Genomic DNA, 21,360 nt, shown 5'->3' with positions numbered 1-21,360 from the left:
CCATCTTTTTTACTTCAATTATTCAAAACCCCGTTCCTTTTCAGGACTCATTAGTTACACGGATTCGCTCATACGTCGGACCCCAAGATATCAGACAAGACCAGAGAAGATACGAATAGCGAAACCATGAAGTGCCGAGGCGCAGTTAGTCTATCTCTACTCGCAGGTCTCCTAGTTGGGGTAATGGCCGGCGACCTTATGGACGACCTACGGCGAGACTTAGAACTAGGCTTGTTCGCAAGACAACAAGCTATAACAAATTTCCAGGTCCGTAGTTGTATACCTGCATATTGTTTTATTCGAAGAGATCCATAGGTCGAACTAACGTGTCCCACGTAGCAATTCACCTCCGCGCCTCTAGGGAACCAAGCTGCTGCGCAAGTGAGTAGAAGTCCTAAGAGCACATGCCTAGGTACCTACCTAGTAGGTAATATGTAGCGACTCGATGGCTAACCAGAATGGATCGCAATAGATAGTATCTAACGATGATTCTAATGATGCCAAAAACAAACCGTTTAAGATAGAAGGCGGGCAGAGATCGAATGGTGATACTTTCGTATGTCGTCATTATTCCCATCCTTCCCATCCCTCTTCATCTGCTAGGCCTATCCTGCTAGCCACACCATACTAATCACTGAACAGAGCGACTTCTCTAGCGCATCGAACCGAGTGTGCGACGATCAAAAGAACGATTGCGCCGACCTATCTAATAAGGGAGGCGCCTCTTTCAAGGTCTCAGATTGCGATACACAAGATAGTGAGTCTACCTGTTGTAACATTTCTACTTCAAATGCATGACAACGATGTACAACCTACCTAGGCAACTCAAGATGAGACTAACACGAAAGCTAGATGCATGTAAAAAGGCCAACACGCCAACAGACGAGGACGACCAATTTCTCTATTTCTGTGACTAGGAGATATGCCGTGACGAGTTGGTTGGGTATAGGGCTAACATAGGCCAATAGTATTGGAGTGGTTGCCAACCTTCATACATACTGTCATGTGGTGGTTAGAAACACATTTCATACGAATTAGCGAGCTCGACTTGAGCCCTTCGCTTCTATGTACGTCCACGGAGTCAAGGTGTTGGGTCAAAGGTGTATGATTAACCTCCCTGTCCGGAATTACGGTAAACCCATTTATTAATAGTTTATAGTTTATGTATTCAGCACGAATAGGCAATCTATTGTACAAACGTAAAGTCTTGATGATCTAGTCCTCGTCGAACTCCCCAACGTGGGCGACCTTGCTCCCCGAAGCAAGTACATTTGTCGAATTGTCCTGACTGACAGATTTAGATGCATGCGATGGTGCCTAGCAAAGGGAGGAAATAGAGAAGAAGAAAAAAGAGAAATATCTAACAAGTCGCAGCAGCCCACTTTCGGAATCACTCTAGACTTGATGGTGGAAAATGAGTAATTGTGGCACTGCGCGATCAACTATACACAATGTGACTGGTCTGCATACCAGTCTCAATAAGCCAAATACGCCAGAACTCTTTGGGACTCCTCGGTATCAAACGCCATGCCTTAGCTCCATGCCCTGACGATTCAACGCGCGATTATGCTGGTCACACCGATCATCATTACACCCATAGCCGTCTTGCCCGGGACTAACCACCCCCTTAGGTACGACAAAGGAAAATGGCCACACAATGTGTCGGGCCGGGCGTGGTATATCATAACTCGTGTACTCAATGCGTCATCCTGCGGGAAGGGGAAGGGGTACCCTATACCCGAGTCGTAGGCTGCTTCCTGCGCACCAGAAACGGACTCGGCATTTCATCCTTCTCTGGATCCCAGACCGCGGGCTCCGAGAAAAGCCGGTCCTTGGGGTTGCGCTTGGGACTAACATTCACACCTTCCACAGGACGACCACCAGCACGAGCCTGCTGGAGTTCTACAAGAGTACGACCCTTGATATTATTCTTAACTGCAACCTTGGTCAGAGGCTGGTCTGGATCCTTCTTCAAGGATGGCTTTCGCTGCAGGGCAACCTCTACACCCTGCGTGCCGAGACTAGCGACAGACGGGATCTTACTGAGACGTCGGTTGGGCGAGTTACCCCTCTCTCTCAATGCCCCATTGCTAGGTTGGGCTCGTAACTGGAACTCCGGGGGCGGCTGAGATAGAGCCGTTACTGCCTTGTTAGTTATCAAGGAGTTTTGGGTCTTGGGGCGACCGATCGGAGCAGTCTTTGTGGTCGTAAGAATCGGTCGCTGGGGACCGAACGGGTTCCTGTTGGACCTCGGAGGTCGAGTAGGCGACGGGATTATCGGCGTATCATCATCCTCCGAGTCCGATGGGTTGAAATCCGTCCTTGAAAGCTCATCGTCAATCTGGTCAAAGATCGTAGGGTGGTTCGATGTCGGTGCCTTCTTCGCATTGTTGCGACGAGGCGATAGAGACAAAGATGCGATGGCCATGGGGGAAGGCGATGCCATGTCTATATCCATCATTTGCATCGGTGTTCCAACGTTACGCTCGAACATGGTCTGAGCTCGGCCGAGAATGCGGCTCTTCTTAAGAGGCTCCTCCGGCGAGTCGACCGAATAATCAGTTATATCCGTAATAGACGGAAATTCGCCATCCGTGCTCGTTATGAAAGAGCGGGGGAAATCTGACTTGGACAGAGATGAAGCGAACTCTTGTGTTTCAATAGGACCGAAGGAGACTCTCTTCTTCTGGAGCTCCTCTTGAACTCGTGCATCGACTTCGGCTTCAAAGCGTCTCTGAAGCTGTTCGATCTCTTCGTTCACAAGACGATCAATCTCTAATCTAGCTTTGACCTCCCATTCCCGTCGTAACTGAGAATCGGTCTCCTGTCGGAAATGCGCCTTCTCGGCTTCAACGCCTGCTAGCTTGCCTTCAAGCTGCTTGAGGCGGTGAGTCAATAGATCATTGTGCGTCTGCAACTTCTTCTTGAGCTCGACTGCCTCACGTTCTTTACGCATCAGTCGAACAACTGGAAGGTTGAGCAGAGTGGCAGTGTCGGGTCGTATGTCAGGATTAACACTGAGGCAACTCTTAATCACGCTCCAGAGTTCAGCGGAATACACCTTAGGTAGACCTGGAACTTTTCCCTCTTTGATCTTCTGCACGAGTTGAAAGTGTGTTTTCGCGTTGAACGGAGGTTCCCTGGAACATAGTTCGTACATTATACAACCCAATGACCAGATGTCAGACTTGAGCGTGTATCGCTCGGCGGCACATATCTCGGGAGACATGTAGAAAGGCGTACCGACGTACGTGGACGCAAAGTCGTGGGATTGGATCATCTTAGACAATCCAAAGTCGCCGAGCTTAACAGAGTTATCCTCTCCGAGAAAAACTGTTTGATATTAGCACGATTCACTACGTTCAGATTGCCTGGGCCACTGACTATTCTCGGGCTTCAGATCTCTATGAAGGATCGTCATGTTTCCATGAGGCACCTTGGCTACCTTTCCTCCGTTGATAACCTCTACAACACTTGGACCGATAGCAGGAGGGTTCACGCCATAGTGACACCGGTATAAAGCCGTAACCAACTGCGCAAAAATCTCCCAAACAAACTGCTCATCGGCATACTCCTTACGTTGGATAAGATCTCGAATAACACGGCCGAGATCACCGTTACCGCAATACTCCATGTACAGATGTAGATCTTGTGTCTGCTTTAGGTGTTCACGATGGTAGTAGCCGACGATGTTGGGGTGCCGGAGGGTCGAAAGGATATGGAACTCGGAGTGCAACTGTTCGCGTTCCTTTTGTGACATCTTGTGGTAACTGATCTCTTTGCGACAGAGGATCATTCCATCGGTCTTGCGCCTCACTTTTCGGATGATGCCAAAGGATCCATGGCCTATAGTTGTAAGGGGTTAAATCTGTCATCGATTGAAGCATAAGGGCATAAGGAGGAGCGTGTTTAATGTTTGATGTTGGAAGCTAGGTGCGACACGTTGTTGGAACTATGACAATATTATCGACGACTTACCAATCTTCTCCAGTACTTCGTACTGGTCGCCTATTGACTCCGTCATGATAAACCGAGTGCCTATGCAGAGAACTTTTTAAGGTTCAACGGAGTAGAGAAATGCCATAGACAACAGAAGAAGTAAGGGTGGTAGCCAACGAAAGCTAGCAAGTCGAAGGGGATAAGGGGAGGAAGTAAAGATTAGCACGTAGCAAATGGCAAGTGACGAGATGCAAGAAGCACGAAGCAAGCAAGCAAGACGCAGACGGTGATGAGAAAGACGAAGGATAAAAGTAAAATATGAAAGTAGCGGGTACTGAGTGTCGAATGTCGAATGCCGAATGTCCAGTAACAAGTGATTGGAAGAATTCCGCAGCTAAAGCGTGAGAATTAGGTGCTGCGAAATCCCGGAATTCCAAAGTTTGTTGTTGAACAAAGTTGAATTGAATTCTGAAAGAAATCTGCACGGGGAAATGTTAAAGTCAATGTGCATAGCTGTGCAGTGCAATTGGGATAAGGATAAAAGTTTAGTGCTTTGAGAATCCCAGTTCTTTCCCATTAACCCTTTTAGTCAACAAACCAGCCGTGACCACAGCAACTGCCTAGCTCCAAGTGGGGCAACTCAATTTTTTGACTCGTTTCTATGGCTTTGGCAATTGGAGAAATTTGGAGATTCTTATCGATAGTCACATCATAATCGGCTATTTGTACCTGAAACCTTGGAATACCTCCTAGGTACCCAAGGTACCTGAAAAGGGCCTAATTACATGTAAGTAGGTACCTACTGCACAGAATACTCTGTACAGCGTACCTAGGTACATAGTTGATACTTATGTACTTATAATGGACACTGCCAGGTGGGCACAATGCCAGGTGTAATATGTATCCCCCCCACATGGCATCGATAGCCACGTGATATCATCACTCCTCTATGGCTACAACTATTAATTGATGACATCTAACAGTACGACCTTACGGATCTATTTGCTGTCATTTTCCAATCGCCATGCATAATCAGCCAGTCATCATTTTGTCGGAGTTATCGGGTTTCGCAATCTGACTTTTTACACCACGCTGTCCGTGTCGCGATCGGAACCATCTTAGATCACATCTATAGATCCTTAGGTCTATTCCGGACTGCGGGCTCTGGCTACTGACAAATCATGGTTCTTCGAAAGCACGAGCTAGAGGCCAAGCTAAAAGATGATCTTGAATTAGTTAGGAGTGGTATACTTCGCGACGAGAATCCACTCGACACTAGCAAGGAGTTTAACGAACTTCTAGAAGCATGTCGACGAGGTGATCTAAAGCGAACGCAGGAGTTGGTTTCTGCTGGCGTCAATATCAACGGGAAAGATAGATTCGATTACACCCCACTCATCGTTGTGAGTAGAGCTTGTCCATTCTACATGTGGTGCTTGATAGTCCTAGGCAACTGACTATTTCAGGCAAGTCTCTGCGGTCATTATGAGTTAGTTGAGCTGTTACGTATGTATCACTTCTACAAAGACCCCTTTCACGAAATACGCTAATCTACTTCTTAGTTGAGTCTGGCGCTTTAGCTGAGCGTGACACGTTTCAAGGGGAAAGGTGTATATATAATGCTCTGAACGACAAGATTAGGAACTTACTTCTCAAATACGACTACTCGAAATCTACAGACCCCTTGCAGCCTTGGGCAGCCCATATCAGCTCGTTACTATCTAGAGATACACCAAGGACTTTTGATATTACGCTAATAACACCATCAAAATCGTTCGAGCTTCACAAATTCCTCCTCTCCGCTAGGACGCCTTACTTCCAAAGGAAGCTTACGGACGCCCCTGAGACCGAAACATGGAAACTGCCTCATTCTATACCGATTGAGTCATTCCAGGTAGTCCTGCGGTATCTATACCTCGGCGACATACCAAGAGATCTAGTCGATGCTCGAAGTAATAGCACCGAGGAAGAGGTCTTGACCGGAGTTGACAAGATCAGTAAACATTTGGAGGTTGATAAGTTATGGGAAGCTATTCTCTCGGGGAGCGATCGGCGATTAGCCCGTCAGAGGCATCAAGACGAGGTTAATCGAGCTCAGGGGCAAATCGAGGACTTTTTCCAAAGCAATGTGCTGGGGCATAAGATGGTCGTCGACTCCAGGAAGGTCCATGATGTCAAGTGGCCGCACGATAACTCTATATTTGCGGACTGCCTCTTACGAGCTGACGAGGGCGGATACGGAGAAGGAGAAAAGGAAGAAGACGCTGAAAACAACGAAGAAATTAACGAAATACCTATTGGGCCTGGCGCTAGAGCGCCAAGACGAGATACTAAGAGGGTTAAAAAATCCGTTTTATATCCTGCCCATAAAGCGATGCTGATTCGCTCGCCGTACTTCGAAACAATGTTTTCCGGATCATTTCGCGAGGCTCAAGCATCGGAACATCTACATATCATTAAGGTTGATTGTTTGCCCGAGGTTCTTGAGATCATTCTAACATTCCTCTATACCGAGAAAGTCGAATGTCCTCTGGAACTCGGCCTAGATCTACTCTACGCATCTGATATGCTGTTTCTAGACAAGGTGAAGAATAAAGCCGCAGTCGCCATTAGTACATTAGGGAGCGGAAACAACAATGTATTAGTCGATCGGACGCATATTCATGAAGGCGGTGATCATTTGGAAGTTGAGGTTGAGCCTATTAACGTATATGACGTTATACACGCGGCCTGGGATCTTCGGGTTCAGCGTCTAGAGGAATTTTCCGCTCGTTATCTTGCGTATCGTCTGGAAGATTACATCGATGAAGAGGAGTTTATGGAACTGATTCAAGAAAGTGCCGCAAGGCTTAAGACGAGAGAGGAGACGGATACAATCGAGTTACTAGATGATATTCGGTATTACTTATCTGAACGTTTTAGATTACGGTTCGAAGATGCAGGGTTGGACGAGATGTTGGATGAAAATGGCGAAGTTGACCCGATAGCAGCAGAATTGTTAGGTTCCCAGGGGAAGGACACAGCTTCTGAGGAAGAGTCCAATAACGGACCCCTTGGAAATGTGAATGGCAACGCCTTTTCTGCAAACGCGGACGTACCGGAGGCACTGGTTGGTTCAGGTGGTGTGGTTCGAACTCTTGATGGGGAGCTTGTCGAGGATGAATTCGCCTCTGACGCTATAAACTACCAACTCCTATTGCAAAAGATCGATACAATGCTAGAAAAGCTAAAGCTAGATGCGTAGAAAGGCATTGCATATTTTTATAGATCGGTCAGGATATGCTATCTGATCTTCAATTGAATAACCATCAAGTTGCCCGAGCTGAACATACCATGTTCCCTTCTGTATGGATTGGATAGGTAAGTAATCCTATCTACCTACCAGCCATTGCATTCGATATTTTCTTTCTATTGCCCTCGCCTTGCCTGTAAAGACAGTTGGCTCAGTTGATTGAGTTAGTGTAGTTGCCCAATGTCCCAAAGATTGAAAAGGGGCCCATAACCGTTTAAGATAGGTGGCTGTTTTCTCATATCATACGATTACTGTACGGGTCTTTACTTACAGCCTCTAATAATCCCACATAGGTACCTATACAGATCAGACAATTTACCGTCAACTAACATGTTGAATATGACGAGAAGGGATTCAGGTACTGTGTTGCTCGTAGGTAATACTAATATGAGATAAGCTGGTTGTGCTGTTTCAACTCGAAACGCATCTTCTATTACTTTTGGGCGGTTTAGCGACCATTTAGCTCAGGGAGCGGCTTACACGCCAATGTGGAAGTTAAGGTGCTCGTGGTTTCGTGGCGCCGCAGCGCTAGTAGCAGGCACACCTAAGCGAGGTATACCTACCCAATGCCTACATACTCACATAAGTACCTACCTACCGTGGAATTAGGGTTGTTAAAGAAGACGAATGAAGGATTCGAATCCTGGGTACAGATTGAATAAGATCTATTCAAGCTTCTCCGAGGGGTATGATGTATGCCGTATGATAGGTTGAGTGTCTACCTAGGTAGGGAATTGGGATCTTAGGAGGTGGGTTCGAGTATCTACCTACAATAGCTTCCTTTAATGAGATCTGATCGAGTCGAGGCTGGATCAAGCTAGCTACCTAGCTACATTCTAACCTCATGATTTCGTACCTACGTCTCCATCTAGGAGAACCTACATGAACCAGTTCTATGCATAAGAGCTGCTGGCTGATATTAGACCCTGCGAGAGATACTATCAACATCTCAACATATCTACCCACTTGATTTGATCAGTGTGCACCGGATTTATCCATAGGAAATAGGGTCAAGAAGCACATCGAGATTGTCAAGGATATGTTACAACCACACTTTAATGGCTGTTCCAATAGTTTGATACATTGTATACGCTCTTGATACTTACGTCAGGCCTCTCAACTGGGTTGCGTCGGCTGAGTCCGCCATCCCCCTTTTCGTGAGCACGGCATGAAAAGTACAATGCCAGGGTCTCGGAGTGGTGATTACTCGTTAGTTCGCCATAGATTAAGTACTATGCCGATATCCCAAAATCGCATATTCGCTGAGGCTGCCGGCATACATAGGACGGCACGGTATAACTCCCGGCATGTCGCCACACAGTTTCGCCAGCAATATACGAATATTGCACTTGCAAGTAAGACATGATCGGCGCAGCTCACACGTAGATAAGGCTACAGAAGCCGCTGGCGAGGGTGAGGTTACGCAGCAAAGAAAATTTGCCGTGATACGAACGCGAGTTTTACCAACGTACGGAACTCCCCCACTGGCTGGGCTTATGCCAGAGGATCGGCACGTGAGCTGGGCGCCCGTACGTATGTGGAAAACTGATCTGTAGAACTAGAGAGCAACCCCCTGCTGATCGTCCCCGACGCTCCAACGAACAGCGCGGGATGGGATCGGCGCCGGGTGTAGGGGACGGCACATAGGGAGGCTGCATCCGGTTGAGCGGACTATGCTTACGGAGCCAGCAGAGACGTAGGAGGAAATCTCACCGAACTGTATCTCTTGGATAGGTAACCTCTTGGACGTTGAGGTTATCCCGTGTGAAGCCCGCGCTTCTTATCCCTTTCTGATCGGCTGATCTAGATGTGATTGCGTGCAGAAAGGTGGCGGTTGTGCATTGTAGCCTATGTGCGTCCACCCCCCTTTTAGAGTCTGGATAGATAAATCCAGTGATACGTGAGAATTAGTTGTGTGGTGTATCTGGTGGCTTACGTTCGGCGGTGCGGGATAACTATCTCTCATCGAAAAGCTAGAAAATGCGCACCAGGCATTGAAAATTCCTATTTGGGTAACTCTCGCGAGAGGGCTGATATACTAAGACAGAGTTATGTAGGGACGTATCTTGGAGCAAAGACGCCATCATATTAGTGGTACTTCATACGTGCAAAACTACGAATGGTGACTCGGCTAGGTCAAATTAAGGTCCCGCCACGAGGAGGACAGACTCGGCAATATGTCATAAATACTACTCTCATTTATGTTTCAGGTCATCCCGTGTCTTTTAATTATCCCCTAGAGCATGGTAGAAGAAGCAAGGAGGCATAAAAAAGGCGCCGTTCTGTAGGTAGTTCGGCAAGAAGCGCGTGCGGATGGGCGTGTCGATCCGATAATAACATACTACGTGATCCTGTCAGCCACGTGAATAACAATACACGCCGGGTTACTCTAGCGTGAAGAGGCGTCATGTTTCTTCCCGGTGGTGGAGTTAGGTATTATGTATGAGCGGATGCTGGTCGAGACTCACATCCCCCTGGGATACAGGACCTGTGCCCTGGGAAAGCTATTTACTTATTCTTTACATACATACGCGACCAGCCACTGCCGGTGAGTTGGTCCCGGGGAATAGGGTGAGGGCTGAGTAATATCATACGTTGACCCATGATATAAACTAACGATTTCCACCACACGAAGCAATGAGAGAGCTCAGCTTGCCCCTAACGGGAAGCCGCAGCTGCAACTAGGAAGCGTACTAATCTCGGCAGGTTAGAAATCTTACGGGGCACATCGCCTTTTGAGCCGTGACTGTCACTTTTTGCCATTTACGCTAGAAACTTAATCAATTTCGAGCTCATGTCATAAATCACGGTTGCTAGGGTCACTACAGAAGCTGACAGCTTCCCACCGGATGGAACCGAGGTGGAAGGGTAATCCATGATCTGCAATAATAGCTACCGCTTGTATGCACTATGTATGAATAATAAGTATAAGGGTATTTATGTACCTACATACGTAGTAGTAAAGTAACCTTGAACTGTTGCTAGACCTACCTTATTACAGAGTATCCCTTGTCGTTGTGGAGAGGGGTAGACCCGGGTGTTTCTTAAAGTAAATGTGACAAACATGCGTCTCGAAGATTTAAAATCGTGTTATTCTAGAGATCTTAGGAGTTGTAAGGATCTATCACTCAAGTGATATACAGCGCCCTATTTAGATTTATACCTAAACTTGGATGGTAGGTACATCTTACCTGGTAATTCTAATACGCAAGAAACTATACAGATGCCTTACAATGACATTTCTTACCACCAGTACCGAGATGTCTCTGTCCTGATGTAACTACGAAGAATATTAGGATGGAGCAAGAGCTTTGAAGCTACCTAAGATTCGCAAGAATTCCGTCCATCCTGGAACCCTGCCCGCAGTCCCAGCCCAACGGCGTGGGTGAAATTGAGGATCTTTAGGTGTAACAATATCACTCAACTGATAAACCAGGCTAGTTACAGAGTAAAAATGTAAGAAAGGATACCCTCGCTTATTCGTAGTGTACACGTGTGGGAGGTCTGCTGTGAAATGTGACATGTAGTTTTAGCAACTGGATCTACGGATCCAACTCGGTATTTAAAGAGGCGTAATTAATCTAAGGATCATCATGTACTTCGCATGAAGTTGTCTCACACTTGTCCATTAATAGCTTTCAGTATTACCTATCAAATGTTTAGTGAGCAGCCGACAACGGAACACCATTCTTTTATACGCCTAGGTATGTATGTGAGCCCCTGTGAAGTTTTCAAGCCGGCATATATACAGGACTTGGGATATATGAAATGAAAATTAAGAACTATATATACGTACCTATACAATTATAACCCATATCAATGTAGGTAAGTAATGATCCAAGTCGAAAAGGGGGGTTAATTCACTATTCAGAACAGACATTTAGAAACCATTTTCGCACTATCATTGGTTAAATGTGTGTAGTAAAGCTTCTTACAGTAGGTTAGATACCTAGCTAGCAGCTTAGGTAACTAGGATATTATCGAGGAAGTATTGTTAGTACTCCGGATACCGAGGAATATCAGTTCGCAATAGAAGTGACTAACTTACAGCCATACGCCTACATATCACCCATATATGGTCTCTTTCCAGGAATGACTTACGGGGCCTAAATGAGAGGTAGGTAAGCCTTATTCTTAAGTTAGTAACTAAGGGTATCGGTATAAGAAGATTAATAGGTAATATTAGATATAATGTGGCTGATATAGGTTATAAGATGGCTTGGGGATACATGTTCTTAGGAACAAAGTACCGCGGCGAGGTTCACTTTTGCCGGCATCTTAATTCTATTCGCCCAGGGTATCTTCATTGAGAATATGAATCTTCCATCCTATACCGTCCATAACCTATTTATCTAAGTTTATCAGTTCAGGTAAGGGTTTCCAGTGATTCTTAAAATGCCTAAAACTATTAAATAGACTTGAGAATTGGGCATGAGATAGCTCTAAGAACAATGGCCCTTGAATACCATGACCTACCTTCATCTAGGTATAGGTAAGCTAACGCTGATTGCGGCTCAGCTCAAGATCTATTTAGATTTCGTTGTTGTATGCCAGGGGTTCCAGAGTCCTTGATCGAAATAATCATGTATCGTCGGCAAATCGAGTACAATGTGCATCTCGTATTTAGTTCAGCCTTCGAGGGAGATCTAGACCATGAGATGTCTTGTAGAAGCAGCCACATCAGGCCATAACGGGCGCGGAGACCCTTGACGAGTGATACGTACAAGGTAGGTAGCTGACGTCGGAATAATGCTCCCGATCCTCTGAGAAAGACTCATGTAAAGCGGCAGAGGCCGCTTGGGTCAGAAGAGTATCCCAGCCAGCCAAATCTCTCGCTGAAACTATCGTGAACCGAGAGAAGCAACTGTGATATGCAAGACGCGGGTCACCTGTCGTCGTTACCGAAACATGCGTATGTAACGACGCTGCCAAGCCCACATATATATGTACGGAATAGCTGCCTGCGTCGTTGCCGCTGCAAGGCATGCCTGGATGGCTGCGGCTATCGGAGATCTTAGGGAGTTGAATCAGCTCCGGGGTTGAATGCTGTTGGATGTTGGTGGTGATTCCAAAGGACGTAGGCCGTCACTGAAGATTTTTATCCATGATGCGATCATATCCGATCCCTAAATGGCCCGACGTTGTATTTCATGTACAGCACAAACGTAATGGTGAATAAGCATGTATACGTGGTTTGTATTGATGTCCACTGTTGGCATGATTGGAGCTGGGCTCCTTAGGTAGTAGGTACTCTAATAATCATAGCTGACCATTGAGTACCTAGGTAGGGATATTAAGTAGGGAGAATAGTCAGCATGTTAGTCCACGTTGGGCATCAGTTTAGGGTCATTTTCTGTAATTTGTCGTTGGGCGTCGCTGGGCGGGGTGCCGCAGCACAGCCCTTAGAAGGCACAGTTAGGGAGATATCTATCAGTATGATGTATAAATCAATCACCTTGCAGCTGTGGCTACTCATCCGGACGAGATGAGGTTTCGTTACCTACCAATGAACTAAATTAGTATCAAAGAGATATCGTAGGAACAATATGTAACACAACCCTAGAGACAGTCTAGGTACGCAGGTGTTGTAAGAGTTGATGTCACGACGTAACATCTTCTTAATGACACGAAAGAATAAACATTCGCTCTTGTTTTTCTCAATATCGTAAGAATATATCCCAGTTAAGACAAAGCCTAATTATTAGCTATTGTAAAGATGTGAGAACGAAAATGGATGATTAATAAGGAAGATTTCCATGGCTCGGGACCAATAGCCCCTTGCTTAGATCGTCGATCCCACTACCCCGTCTCAATCGAATCCGGTTATCAGCCCCGATGGGGTTTACTGTACTTGGATTCTGGAAGAATTATCATAGCCGCAGGTAGCATTAATCCAATGCAACACGATGACATACGACGTAGAAGAAAATTTAAACAGCTGGTAATACGGAGCAAATCTCCCTAGAGAGGCGCTCTGAGGAGATTTTGGGTTACGAGATAATTGGAACTGATAGGGTTGACTGGAAATTCTCTCGACCATCTACTTCACACTAACCTAGCAGCCTAGGTAGCATAGGTATCAACTCTTGACACCGTCTTCCTTGACCTGGATAGCTCGAGATCGTTGGAATTTCTCGCTTTATTGGAGGGAATTATCGACCGAGAGGTTGAACTAGTGATCCGTATCTACGTAGACTTGCTACCTACTCTTCGGGAGAATGACAGTCGAGGCTAGGAAATCATACCATAATTTGGCCTAGCTTTTACAATGGAAAGGGAAGATCACGGATGAGTGACGCGTCTAATCGTAGACGCCTTATCTTTAGGAAGCAGCACTAGCAGTCCTTAGGTAGGTTACCTAGTATGTACATACCTCCCTAGAGTTCTGGCAGCGTGAAGTTGTAAGCATCTCTTAGGTTTGGAAAGAAGAAAAAGGCCAGTGAGATATCTCCGAGAAGACATGTGGTGGAGAGTACGAGTTTAAGACTCGATGCCATGATAATAGAGATTGTTCGGTTTGAGTACAATGATGAATACTGCAATATTGTTGTAATGACATCGATTCAGGGAAGGTGACCCGAGAAAACGTGACTACCTACCTAAGTCCTAGGTACTATTATTTAATATTTACTCATAAAAAAGCTTGGATTAGGGGTCATGATCGACATAGGCGGCGTGGATTTAGGGCGACCGTCGGGGGAGTAGCTTGCGGGAGCCGCGGTGACATGAGATCAGCGTGGCGCTTTAGCGCTCGTCGCTTAGAGGAAAATCCCCAGGTATTCCATGTCAGATGAGGGTGGAGTGAGCTATAATAATTCTACATAGTACTATGTAGGTCCAACAGAGTACATACATAATATTTGCACGCTATTTAGTAGGCAGTTCGTGGGAAAGAAGTGCAAATTATTTCTGTCACTAATAAATCTTCAACCAACAATATCTATTATTATTGACCAGGATTAAGCTAGAGCCTCCGAAGTAGCCCCGTCTTTTCATCTCCATTTCTAGTTAGTGAGTTGAAGGTGCCTGATCTCATCTTATAATTGAAGGTAATTAATTAGGTAGTATGTTATGTTCTGAGGTCATCATCTTATACTATGAGTATGCTTCTTCATAGTTACCTGAAGTTGAGAAGTACAGCTCGTGCGCCCTTGATTTAATAATTACCTATCATACGAGGTAAGTTGAACTAAGTCAAGTCAAATAAGGAATGTGTATCTATCTACCTTGTAGGTATAGGAGGTATACTTGAGAAAAGCTCGGTAACTTAAGACTTCCCCGTATAGTAAGATAAGACTCGAATATTATCTGTGTACGGGCACTAGGTAAATGCCGATTGGCGAAGCTCGACACGATAATAGCTCCTTTTAAGTTCTAATAAGCATTGGATTTAATTCATCTGACCAACTCGTCATGTTGGGTGTATGTGTGCTTAAACCTGAACATATAATAGGTAGGCGATGATGTACTTTAAAAGAAACGAGCCCAATCATATCTTCACTCCAACATAGCCTAAGACACCACGTAGGCAGGTAGTGTGTTCTGGCGCTGTTCTGGCGTCCATCTAGCGTGCCGTCATGCAAGCCTCAATTCGCTTTTCCATGGCCTCGAGCGATCCGTTTACAAAGTGCCTACCTAAATACCTAGTAGACAGAAGAAAATCAAGTCACGCTAGGTAGACTTCACGTGCTTATCTACCTAGTTTCTCCGTCGCTTGAACTCTAGGCAGGTATAGTATCAATTCTACGGATTGCCGCCTCGTAAATAGTTACCTACCTAGGCATACCTAAGCTTAGCCAAGTACATGGAAGACTAAAATGTGTTGGCGTTGTGCGTAACGCGGCTACGGCTACGAGCCGAGGGGTGTAAGTTAGGAGCATTTTTCATCCGACTTCTGCGCAGACAAGTTCAGTTGACGCTTAGTCGTTCCAAGATCTAGCTTCAAAGTATCACCATATCAGACGAAGCGTCAAATCTAAGCGTATGTATTGTAGACGTTCTTGATGTAATCTATTCAGTATCGACCCCAGTCCGGGGTACGTAGTGATACACTGATGCATGCGGAGTTCTGTGATGACTTGGCTCGTGCCAGATTACTCGGAACTTGTTTGTCCCTTCATGCCTTTCCTCACGGGGTGTCTCGCTTTGGAAGCTAAGGTGTCAGGGAGACAGGGGTTCGTAGAGCTGCCATCCCGAAAGAGAGAACCCTATCCCTGTTCAAGTTCTAGGTTGTCGATCATAGACCACGTTAAGGGGCAGAGCCCGCAGAGAAGAATAGAGACATAACCGCTAAAAAGAGACTAAGAAGGCACTGTAAATCCCAGGGCAAAATAAACCCTTGCCGGCCACAGACCACCATGCCTAAGCGAGCAGATTCCTGGCGCCAAGTTGACGATCATATGAGATTAGCATTCGTTTCTGAAAAAGAAAAAGAAAAAAAAGCCTCCGAATGTTTCTTGTTAGAAACATTTTACCGAAGATACAACACCTATAATATCTACAGCGTGTTGGATTCTTTTTTTCTTCTTCTTCTTCTTCTGTGGAAACTAGTTAAGGTAAATTAGAAAGCCAATTATTAAAGTGATGACAGTCAGAGTTATTAAGACATATTTTACCCAAGTGGTTAGTGTTACATATATAGGTACATACCTAGTTGTATGTATTCTTCCCTTGACTTTACTCGTTCGTCATCCTTACAGTTAAGCTTACCCGACATGGATCTAAGCGTATTACGTATGAGAGCATAGGTTTGTTTAATAGGTCTATCTCAAGAAATGTGGCACCCTCTCTGGGGCTAGACGAGGTCATGGACCCCTTCTCGGATATTCCTCCCACAGGCAACTTCGCTGCATGATCTGGTAGGGCTCATCTCAATATTTTACTTCTAATGTACAATGACGACTAGGCAAACGGCGGACAAGCTGCGACTTTGAAATCATTTTTTCCCTTGGCTTAATTTCTAACGAATATATTTTATTAATATTGATTAAGCTGGATAGACCCAATGCTTGTCCATTGCCCACTACTCCCGTACTGTACCTAGATAGCTGCATAGATGTCATTCAGAGCTCGTAATCAGGTTCACCTCCTCGATTGCTTGCTTGCTTACTACCTACTTACCTAGTACCTAGTAGTACCGTAGGGACGGAAGAAGAGAAAGAGCAAATATGAGGATAGTTATCAGGAAATAAACAAATAAACATCAACAAACATACATAGCATGGCATGGATTAGTTTATCTATCAAGCACGGCAACTTCTGGACCGAATAACTCCTTGTTGCAGGTCTTGATCAATGCTGTCGTAGTTGCCGCTGCTCCCGAATAGGTCGGATTAGGCAAAGAAGATGGCCGGATAGATCTGACAATCTGCAGCATGGTCTAAACAGATCAAAACATTTTGGGACATCCAGCAGCAGTCATCCGAAAAGATTGACAGGTGCACAGAGAACCATTCTGCTATTGCAGCATGTGTTGTCAGGGCTCGTGGGGAGGGACGGCATAAGATCAGCTTGACAATCCGGTCACAGCACAGGCTCGGCAGGGCTTAAAAGACTTAACGACGAAGCTTTTGCGGCACTAACCTCGAGTCCATTGTCGTCTCAAGTCCCCTACTCCACATAGAACTAAACCGGGTCCCTTGTCCGAAGTGTACCAAGACAGGGGTCACAGACCAACTATCCGGACGGCAGTTTGCCCTTAAGGGGTAATGGTGAGCCGGGGATGCCATGCACCTAGCAATACCCACGACCACATATGTACATACATTCAACGAGGATTGCTGGTCTTAGCTCGCCAAGACTTTTGGAGGAGGAGGAGGAGGTTTATGTAGGTATATGCTGGTGTGCTAGTACCATAGTATGCTGGTATGCTGGTATGCTGGTAGTATTATGTAGGTAGAAGACGAAGAGTGAGAAGGGATGAGCTTAAACGGTCCACCGGGGATGCCCTGAGTGCAGATAGACCTAGACAGACGACGCACACGGACGTCTTGTTAAACCCTTGCTGGTGCATAGGCGTGGCCAGTAGCCGTTTGACCTTGAGCGATCCCACGAGAATCCCAGCGGAGCCGTTCTCCTACGTCCATCCTTCGATCTCACCTACATGCCCAGCCCAGGCCAGCTTCTCCCACTGTCCCATCAATACATACTGTACGTACTGCCATCTGCATCAGCCCATACATGGGGAATTGGGACCACTAAAAAGAGGCGGGCGAGCATAAGCAGTTCCAGAGTCCCATCGCCGCACATGGGACTCCAAATACATCAACGCTCGCCCATTAATAAGGGGCGCTATATGTACTTGCCGATGATGCAGGAGTACCCTTCGATACCGGCGATCTACTGTTGATTTCAACCCAGGTCTGCCGTGACCCACACCCAATTTTGTGACAGTTGTTCTCCAGGGATTCCTGTATGGATTGACGCTTGATCGTCGTTTATATTATACGTCCCGGGAAGATCTGGTAGATACATCGTCAACCCTCGTCGTTCACCCACCATCCGCCTTCTACCTATACTTAAGTATCCACCCTCCCCGTATATCCTTTTAAGTTGTCGTTCCCCCTCCCTAGATCATTAATCGGCTCTTCGATACTGAGGATACACTGAGTGATATCTCATCTACAAAATTAACAATAACAACGACAACAACTAGCAGTCCTTACCATCTTAATACTCAACCCGACTATCGTCGACGAATACTTAAACTTAATACCGCCATTTTGAGAGAATAGCCTCTTAAGATATATACATATTTTTATACCAACATAATACATAAAATGGCCACCGCCATGTACGCAACGCAGCCTGGTGCTCAGTACGGATATCCGCAACCACCTCCTTCGCCTCCAATGGACGAGACCTCGAAATGCTCTCTACCCTCGATCTCCAACCTATTAGTAATGGCAGACGCTGGATCGCCCACGACAGAGCAATCACCTCAGTCTCAGCAAGGTATGAAGCTCACCACGGCCTTCCTAATACGATCAATGTACTAAGCCTTAGAGCAGCACCGTCAGTGAAGGTAGAGACTCGGCCGAACTCGTCTCATTGTGGGAGCAACGGTCCTTCACGAGCAGCTTTACCCCCCACCCCTCCCATGAGCTCGGATGCCTCTTTCGAGGGCTACAACTCTCCCTCGACGAGATCAGTATCTGTCGTGTCAGCGCCTAACTACTACTATGAGACGACTCCACCTCTGGAGGATGTTCACCGCCACCAAATGGCGGCAGTGGCTGCAGCACCTCGCATGTCTATTCAAGCTCCAGCATATTCGCAACCCGCTTTTGCAGCTCCGTACCTGGGTCAGGCGCCGATACCACCTTACTATTCCGCCGGCCTCCCTGGAGCCCAGGCAGCGCAGTCGCAGATCTCTGGTCTCTACTACCAAAGACCATTACCACAGGTTTGTCAAGTCTGGTACAGGAAAGATCAAAATCAGACATAGCTAACTTAGCCCCAGGCCTTCCCTCCACTACCAGTGACGGTGTCTTTGGCAGCAGGTCCAGGTGCCAACCCCTGGCAACACCATCATTACATCTCACCTTCTTCGGCGGCTTCTTTCCCTCAGTCACAGGATCGTTACATCTGCCAAACTTGCAACAAGGCCTTCTCTAGACCGAGCTCGCTACGAATTCACAGCCACTCTCACACTGGCGAGAAGCCCTTCAAGTGTCCTCATGCGGGTTGCGGCAAAGCTTTCAGTGTTCGAAGCAACATGAAGAGACACGAACGAGGATGCCACGACAATGGCAACGCATCTCACCACCGCTAATCCCGGCCCATAATCGATAAATAGAACTATTCGATGTTGTCGTTACTTATTGTTTATTCATAATATGGCTATTAATCTCGCGCGGACATATCAAGAGGAGGTTTATTTTATTTTTTCTACCGGGAGCCGAGAAAAAGATGGACACGAAGGATGCATTTGATACCCACCCGCGGGTTACGCTACGATTTTGACGGCCGCCTTTTATCAAAAGCACTCGTTGTTTTTGTTTTCGTTTTTAATTCCGAGCCACTGTTTACCGATTCGAAGATCTATATTAGGGCATATCTCGACACTTGGGACGAATCAGGGGGGGGAGCGGTCGGCCCTTTGCTTACTGGGACGGGATGACGGGATAGGGACCGGTTGCATTTAACTGCAGGGTGTGACTGTTCATCGACGAGGCGCATTGGACTACCAACTTTTGGGCATTTACACAGGCGTTTAACAAACATCTCGGGAGGGACATATGTTGGGACATTGAAAAACAAGAGCAATCTTATCTCTCGTTTATGGTATTTTTTCGGTATTTTCTTTTCATGGATATTCTATCTAGTCCTAATGTATAGAATGGGACTGCAAAGGGGAGGGATGAGAAACTGTACCAACAGGGATCGAAAAGATCAAAGCAATGGTGTTTTCTGAGGAAACGAGCAAACTCGCTTCTGTATGAGGAAAGAAGATGGATAACGGATGACAATTGACGTTGGCTCAGCAATAGCAATAGCAATACTAAGTGGGTAGCAAGCAAGCAAGCAAAGCCTTCGGAAACAAAAATATAAGAAACATTCAAAAATGCTACTTTGACAGCCTCATTCTTCTCATGGTAATCTCGATTTGTTGCAACGTCAGCGCATGAAAATCCAATAGTAACCGACAAGGATGGTTGACAGGCGATGCGTACTATGTGGTAGGTCAAGCTTCTTCTTCCATTGCTCGGGCAGGGAGAAGAAACAACGGCATGCAGGTAACCTTGTTTTAAGGTCGAGGATCTGCCCCTGCGTGGAGAATTCAGGTCGAGTTTGCTTTAGGTTCTATCTAAGCTTTGTTTCGAGATTCACGCAGGGGTCAAAACACGCCAAAACTGGAGAGAGGTACGGAGTACTAGGTAGCTGGGTAGGTAGGTATGTAGGAAAACAACTTTATTATCACAGTAACACGGAGATAATATCTTGGATACTAGGTATTCGAGACAGGCTGACAAGACTGCGAGATTAGGGTAGTCCCTGAAAGGATACCTACCCCTAAGCAGCTAAGCAGCTAAGGAAATCCACCGATTTACGTAGACAACGAAACCCCAGTCTATAAAAAGCATTTATTATCGGTTGGGGGCCTCGACACTCAGTCATATAGTTTACGTATGCTAATTATTGAGGCAAAAAAAAAAGGTCAGACTTACTAAAATCTCTATCAATACTAGGTAAGGCAGCGTGCTCGTCAGTGCGTATTGTAGGGCCGAATTCAACTTGGGAGGCAGGTGTATATACGACGAGACATAGTATCGCTAGCATATTGAGTAGTATCCGTTGTTCTTTTGCACAATCTTAATGTTTTAGAGTGTAGTAGTCACATCACTTCATCTGGCATTTTGCTGATCTCGATATCACCCCAAGTACTACATGTAGGTACATAAGTAGGCAACGTAGCGAGGAATCCCTTCCAATTCACCAGTCTCTCTCCCCTTGGCGCTACGACACTATCACGTTCCGCGGGTTACTTGCCCTACACACATACTGTTACCGCGTTATGACCCAGGCCAGCACAGATCCCAGGGATACCTAAAAAGAAACCTTCTAACCCGCTAAATGTAACCCCATGATTACCACAAGCGGGTATCCAACCTGCTCATACTTAGTTACTACTTGGTACCTACCTACCGACCTACCTACCTATCTATCTACTTAGACGATTCAGAGGAAAAGGGGAAATGAAAGAACACAACACAACACTACAAAATACAACACAACATAACCTAACTCAACTTGACTTGACTTGACCTAGCTCAGCCCGACTATTGTCGTTCTTTTTTTTAACTTACATATCAGCATATGTATGTACTTACCTACTTTTCAGATTCTCTGTTGCATAGTAATTGTGGCGCTACGGGTCTAGCAGAGCTGGGCAATACGTAGTCGAGTGCCTATTTCATAATAGCGTTTCGTAGATCACGAATCTAGCCCTAGTCAGTCGCGTGGTAGATGGAGTCGATATGGGCTTGGCAATGCCAGGCATTTTGAGGCTTTGTGTGGGGGGGGAAAGCCAGCAGGCCAGTTGTATGTATGTACGCTGTGCTATGTAATAAGGAAGATGCGAATCCCTCTTCCGTCGGAAACTTACAAGGACTGACCCGAATGAGCGG

General features: G+C 46.0%; 4 protein-coding genes across 4 annotated transcripts; 3 read left to right on the top strand and 1 right to left on the bottom strand.

Annotated features, from left to right (window-relative positions):
• Positions 1-80: 80 nt before the first annotated feature.
• GGS22DRAFT_124950 (uncharacterized protein) lies at positions 81-1,353 on the top strand. Its single transcript, XM_047958315.1, has 6 exons — positions 81-267; positions 340-381; positions 473-556; positions 643-757; positions 853-1,102; positions 1,160-1,353. Exons 1-5 carry the CDS (start codon positions 127-129, stop codon positions 915-917), a joined length of 447 nt encoding a protein of 148 aa, XP_047819986.1. The 5' UTR covers positions 81-126; the 3' UTR covers positions 918-1,102; positions 1,160-1,353.
• Positions 1,354-1,732: 379 nt separating this feature from the next.
• On the bottom strand, positions 1,733-4,024 carry GGS22DRAFT_179127 (kinase-like protein; the record flags this gene model as incomplete). The annotated part of the gene is made up of 3 exons (XM_047963654.1): positions 1,733-3,333; positions 3,385-3,846; positions 3,979-4,024. 3 exons carry the CDS (start codon positions 4,022-4,024, stop codon positions 1,733-1,735), a joined length of 2,109 nt encoding a protein of 702 aa, XP_047819985.1.
• A 940-nt stretch (positions 4,025-4,964) lies between these two features.
• On the top strand, positions 4,965-7,274 carry GGS22DRAFT_160058 (uncharacterized protein). Its single transcript, XM_047960876.1, has 3 exons — positions 4,965-5,342; positions 5,406-5,445; positions 5,502-7,274. The coding sequence occupies exons 1-3, from the start codon at positions 5,121-5,123 to the stop codon at positions 7,181-7,183; spliced, it is 1,944 nt and encodes a 647-aa protein (XP_047819984.1). The 5' UTR covers positions 4,965-5,120; the 3' UTR covers positions 7,184-7,274.
• A 10,520-nt stretch (positions 7,275-17,794) lies between these two features.
• GGS22DRAFT_124927 (uncharacterized protein) lies at positions 17,795-19,139 on the top strand. Its single transcript, XM_047958314.1, has 3 exons — positions 17,795-18,184; positions 18,241-18,635; positions 18,693-19,139. The coding sequence occupies exons 1-3, from the start codon at positions 18,010-18,012 to the stop codon at positions 19,002-19,004; spliced, it is 882 nt and encodes a 293-aa protein (XP_047819983.1). The 5' UTR covers positions 17,795-18,009; the 3' UTR covers positions 19,005-19,139.
• The last annotated feature ends 2,221 nt before the right edge of the window (positions 19,140-21,360 follow it).

Source organism: Annulohypoxylon maeteangense (genome assembly GCF_022496945.1).
Source record: "Annulohypoxylon maeteangense strain CBS 123835 unplaced genomic scaffold GGS22scaffold_6, whole genome shotgun sequence".
In the NCBI taxonomy this organism is placed as follows: Eukaryota; Fungi; Ascomycota; class Sordariomycetes; order Xylariales; family Hypoxylaceae; genus Annulohypoxylon; species Annulohypoxylon maeteangense.
The sequence above is the reverse complement of the archived record's forward strand: the minus strand, read 5'-3'. Positions and strand labels throughout refer to the sequence as shown.

Excerpts from the sequence above, each read along its gene's own strand:
- GGS22DRAFT_124950 (XM_047958315.1), top strand. The coding sequence starts at position 127 with ATGAAGTGCCGAGGCGCAGTTAGTCTATCTCTACTCGCAGGTCTCCTA. Across the intron at positions 382-472 it reads GGAACCAAGCTGCTGCGCAA|ATAGTATCTAACGATGATTC; the intron begins GTGAGTAGAAGT and ends GGATCGCAATAG. Across the intron at positions 758-852 it reads AGATTGCGATACACAAGATA|ATGCATGTAAAAAGGCCAAC; the intron begins GTGAGTCTACCT and ends CACGAAAGCTAG.
- GGS22DRAFT_160058 (XM_047960876.1), top strand. The coding sequence starts at position 5,121 with ATGGTTCTTCGAAAGCACGAGCTAGAGGCCAAGCTAAAAGATGATCTT. Across the intron at positions 5,343-5,405 it reads ATTACACCCCACTCATCGTT|GCAAGTCTCTGCGGTCATTA; the intron begins GTGAGTAGAGCT and ends TGACTATTTCAG. Across the intron at positions 5,446-5,501 it reads TGAGTTAGTTGAGCTGTTAC|TTGAGTCTGGCGCTTTAGCT; the intron begins GTATGTATCACT and ends TCTACTTCTTAG.
- GGS22DRAFT_124927 (XM_047958314.1), top strand. The coding sequence starts at position 18,010 with ATGGCCACCGCCATGTACGCAACGCAGCCTGGTGCTCAGTACGGATAT. Across the intron at positions 18,185-18,240 it reads ATCACCTCAGTCTCAGCAAG|CACCGTCAGTGAAGGTAGAG; the intron begins GTATGAAGCTCA and ends GCCTTAGAGCAG. Across the intron at positions 18,636-18,692 it reads ACCAAAGACCATTACCACAG|GCCTTCCCTCCACTACCAGT; the intron begins GTTTGTCAAGTC and ends ACTTAGCCCCAG.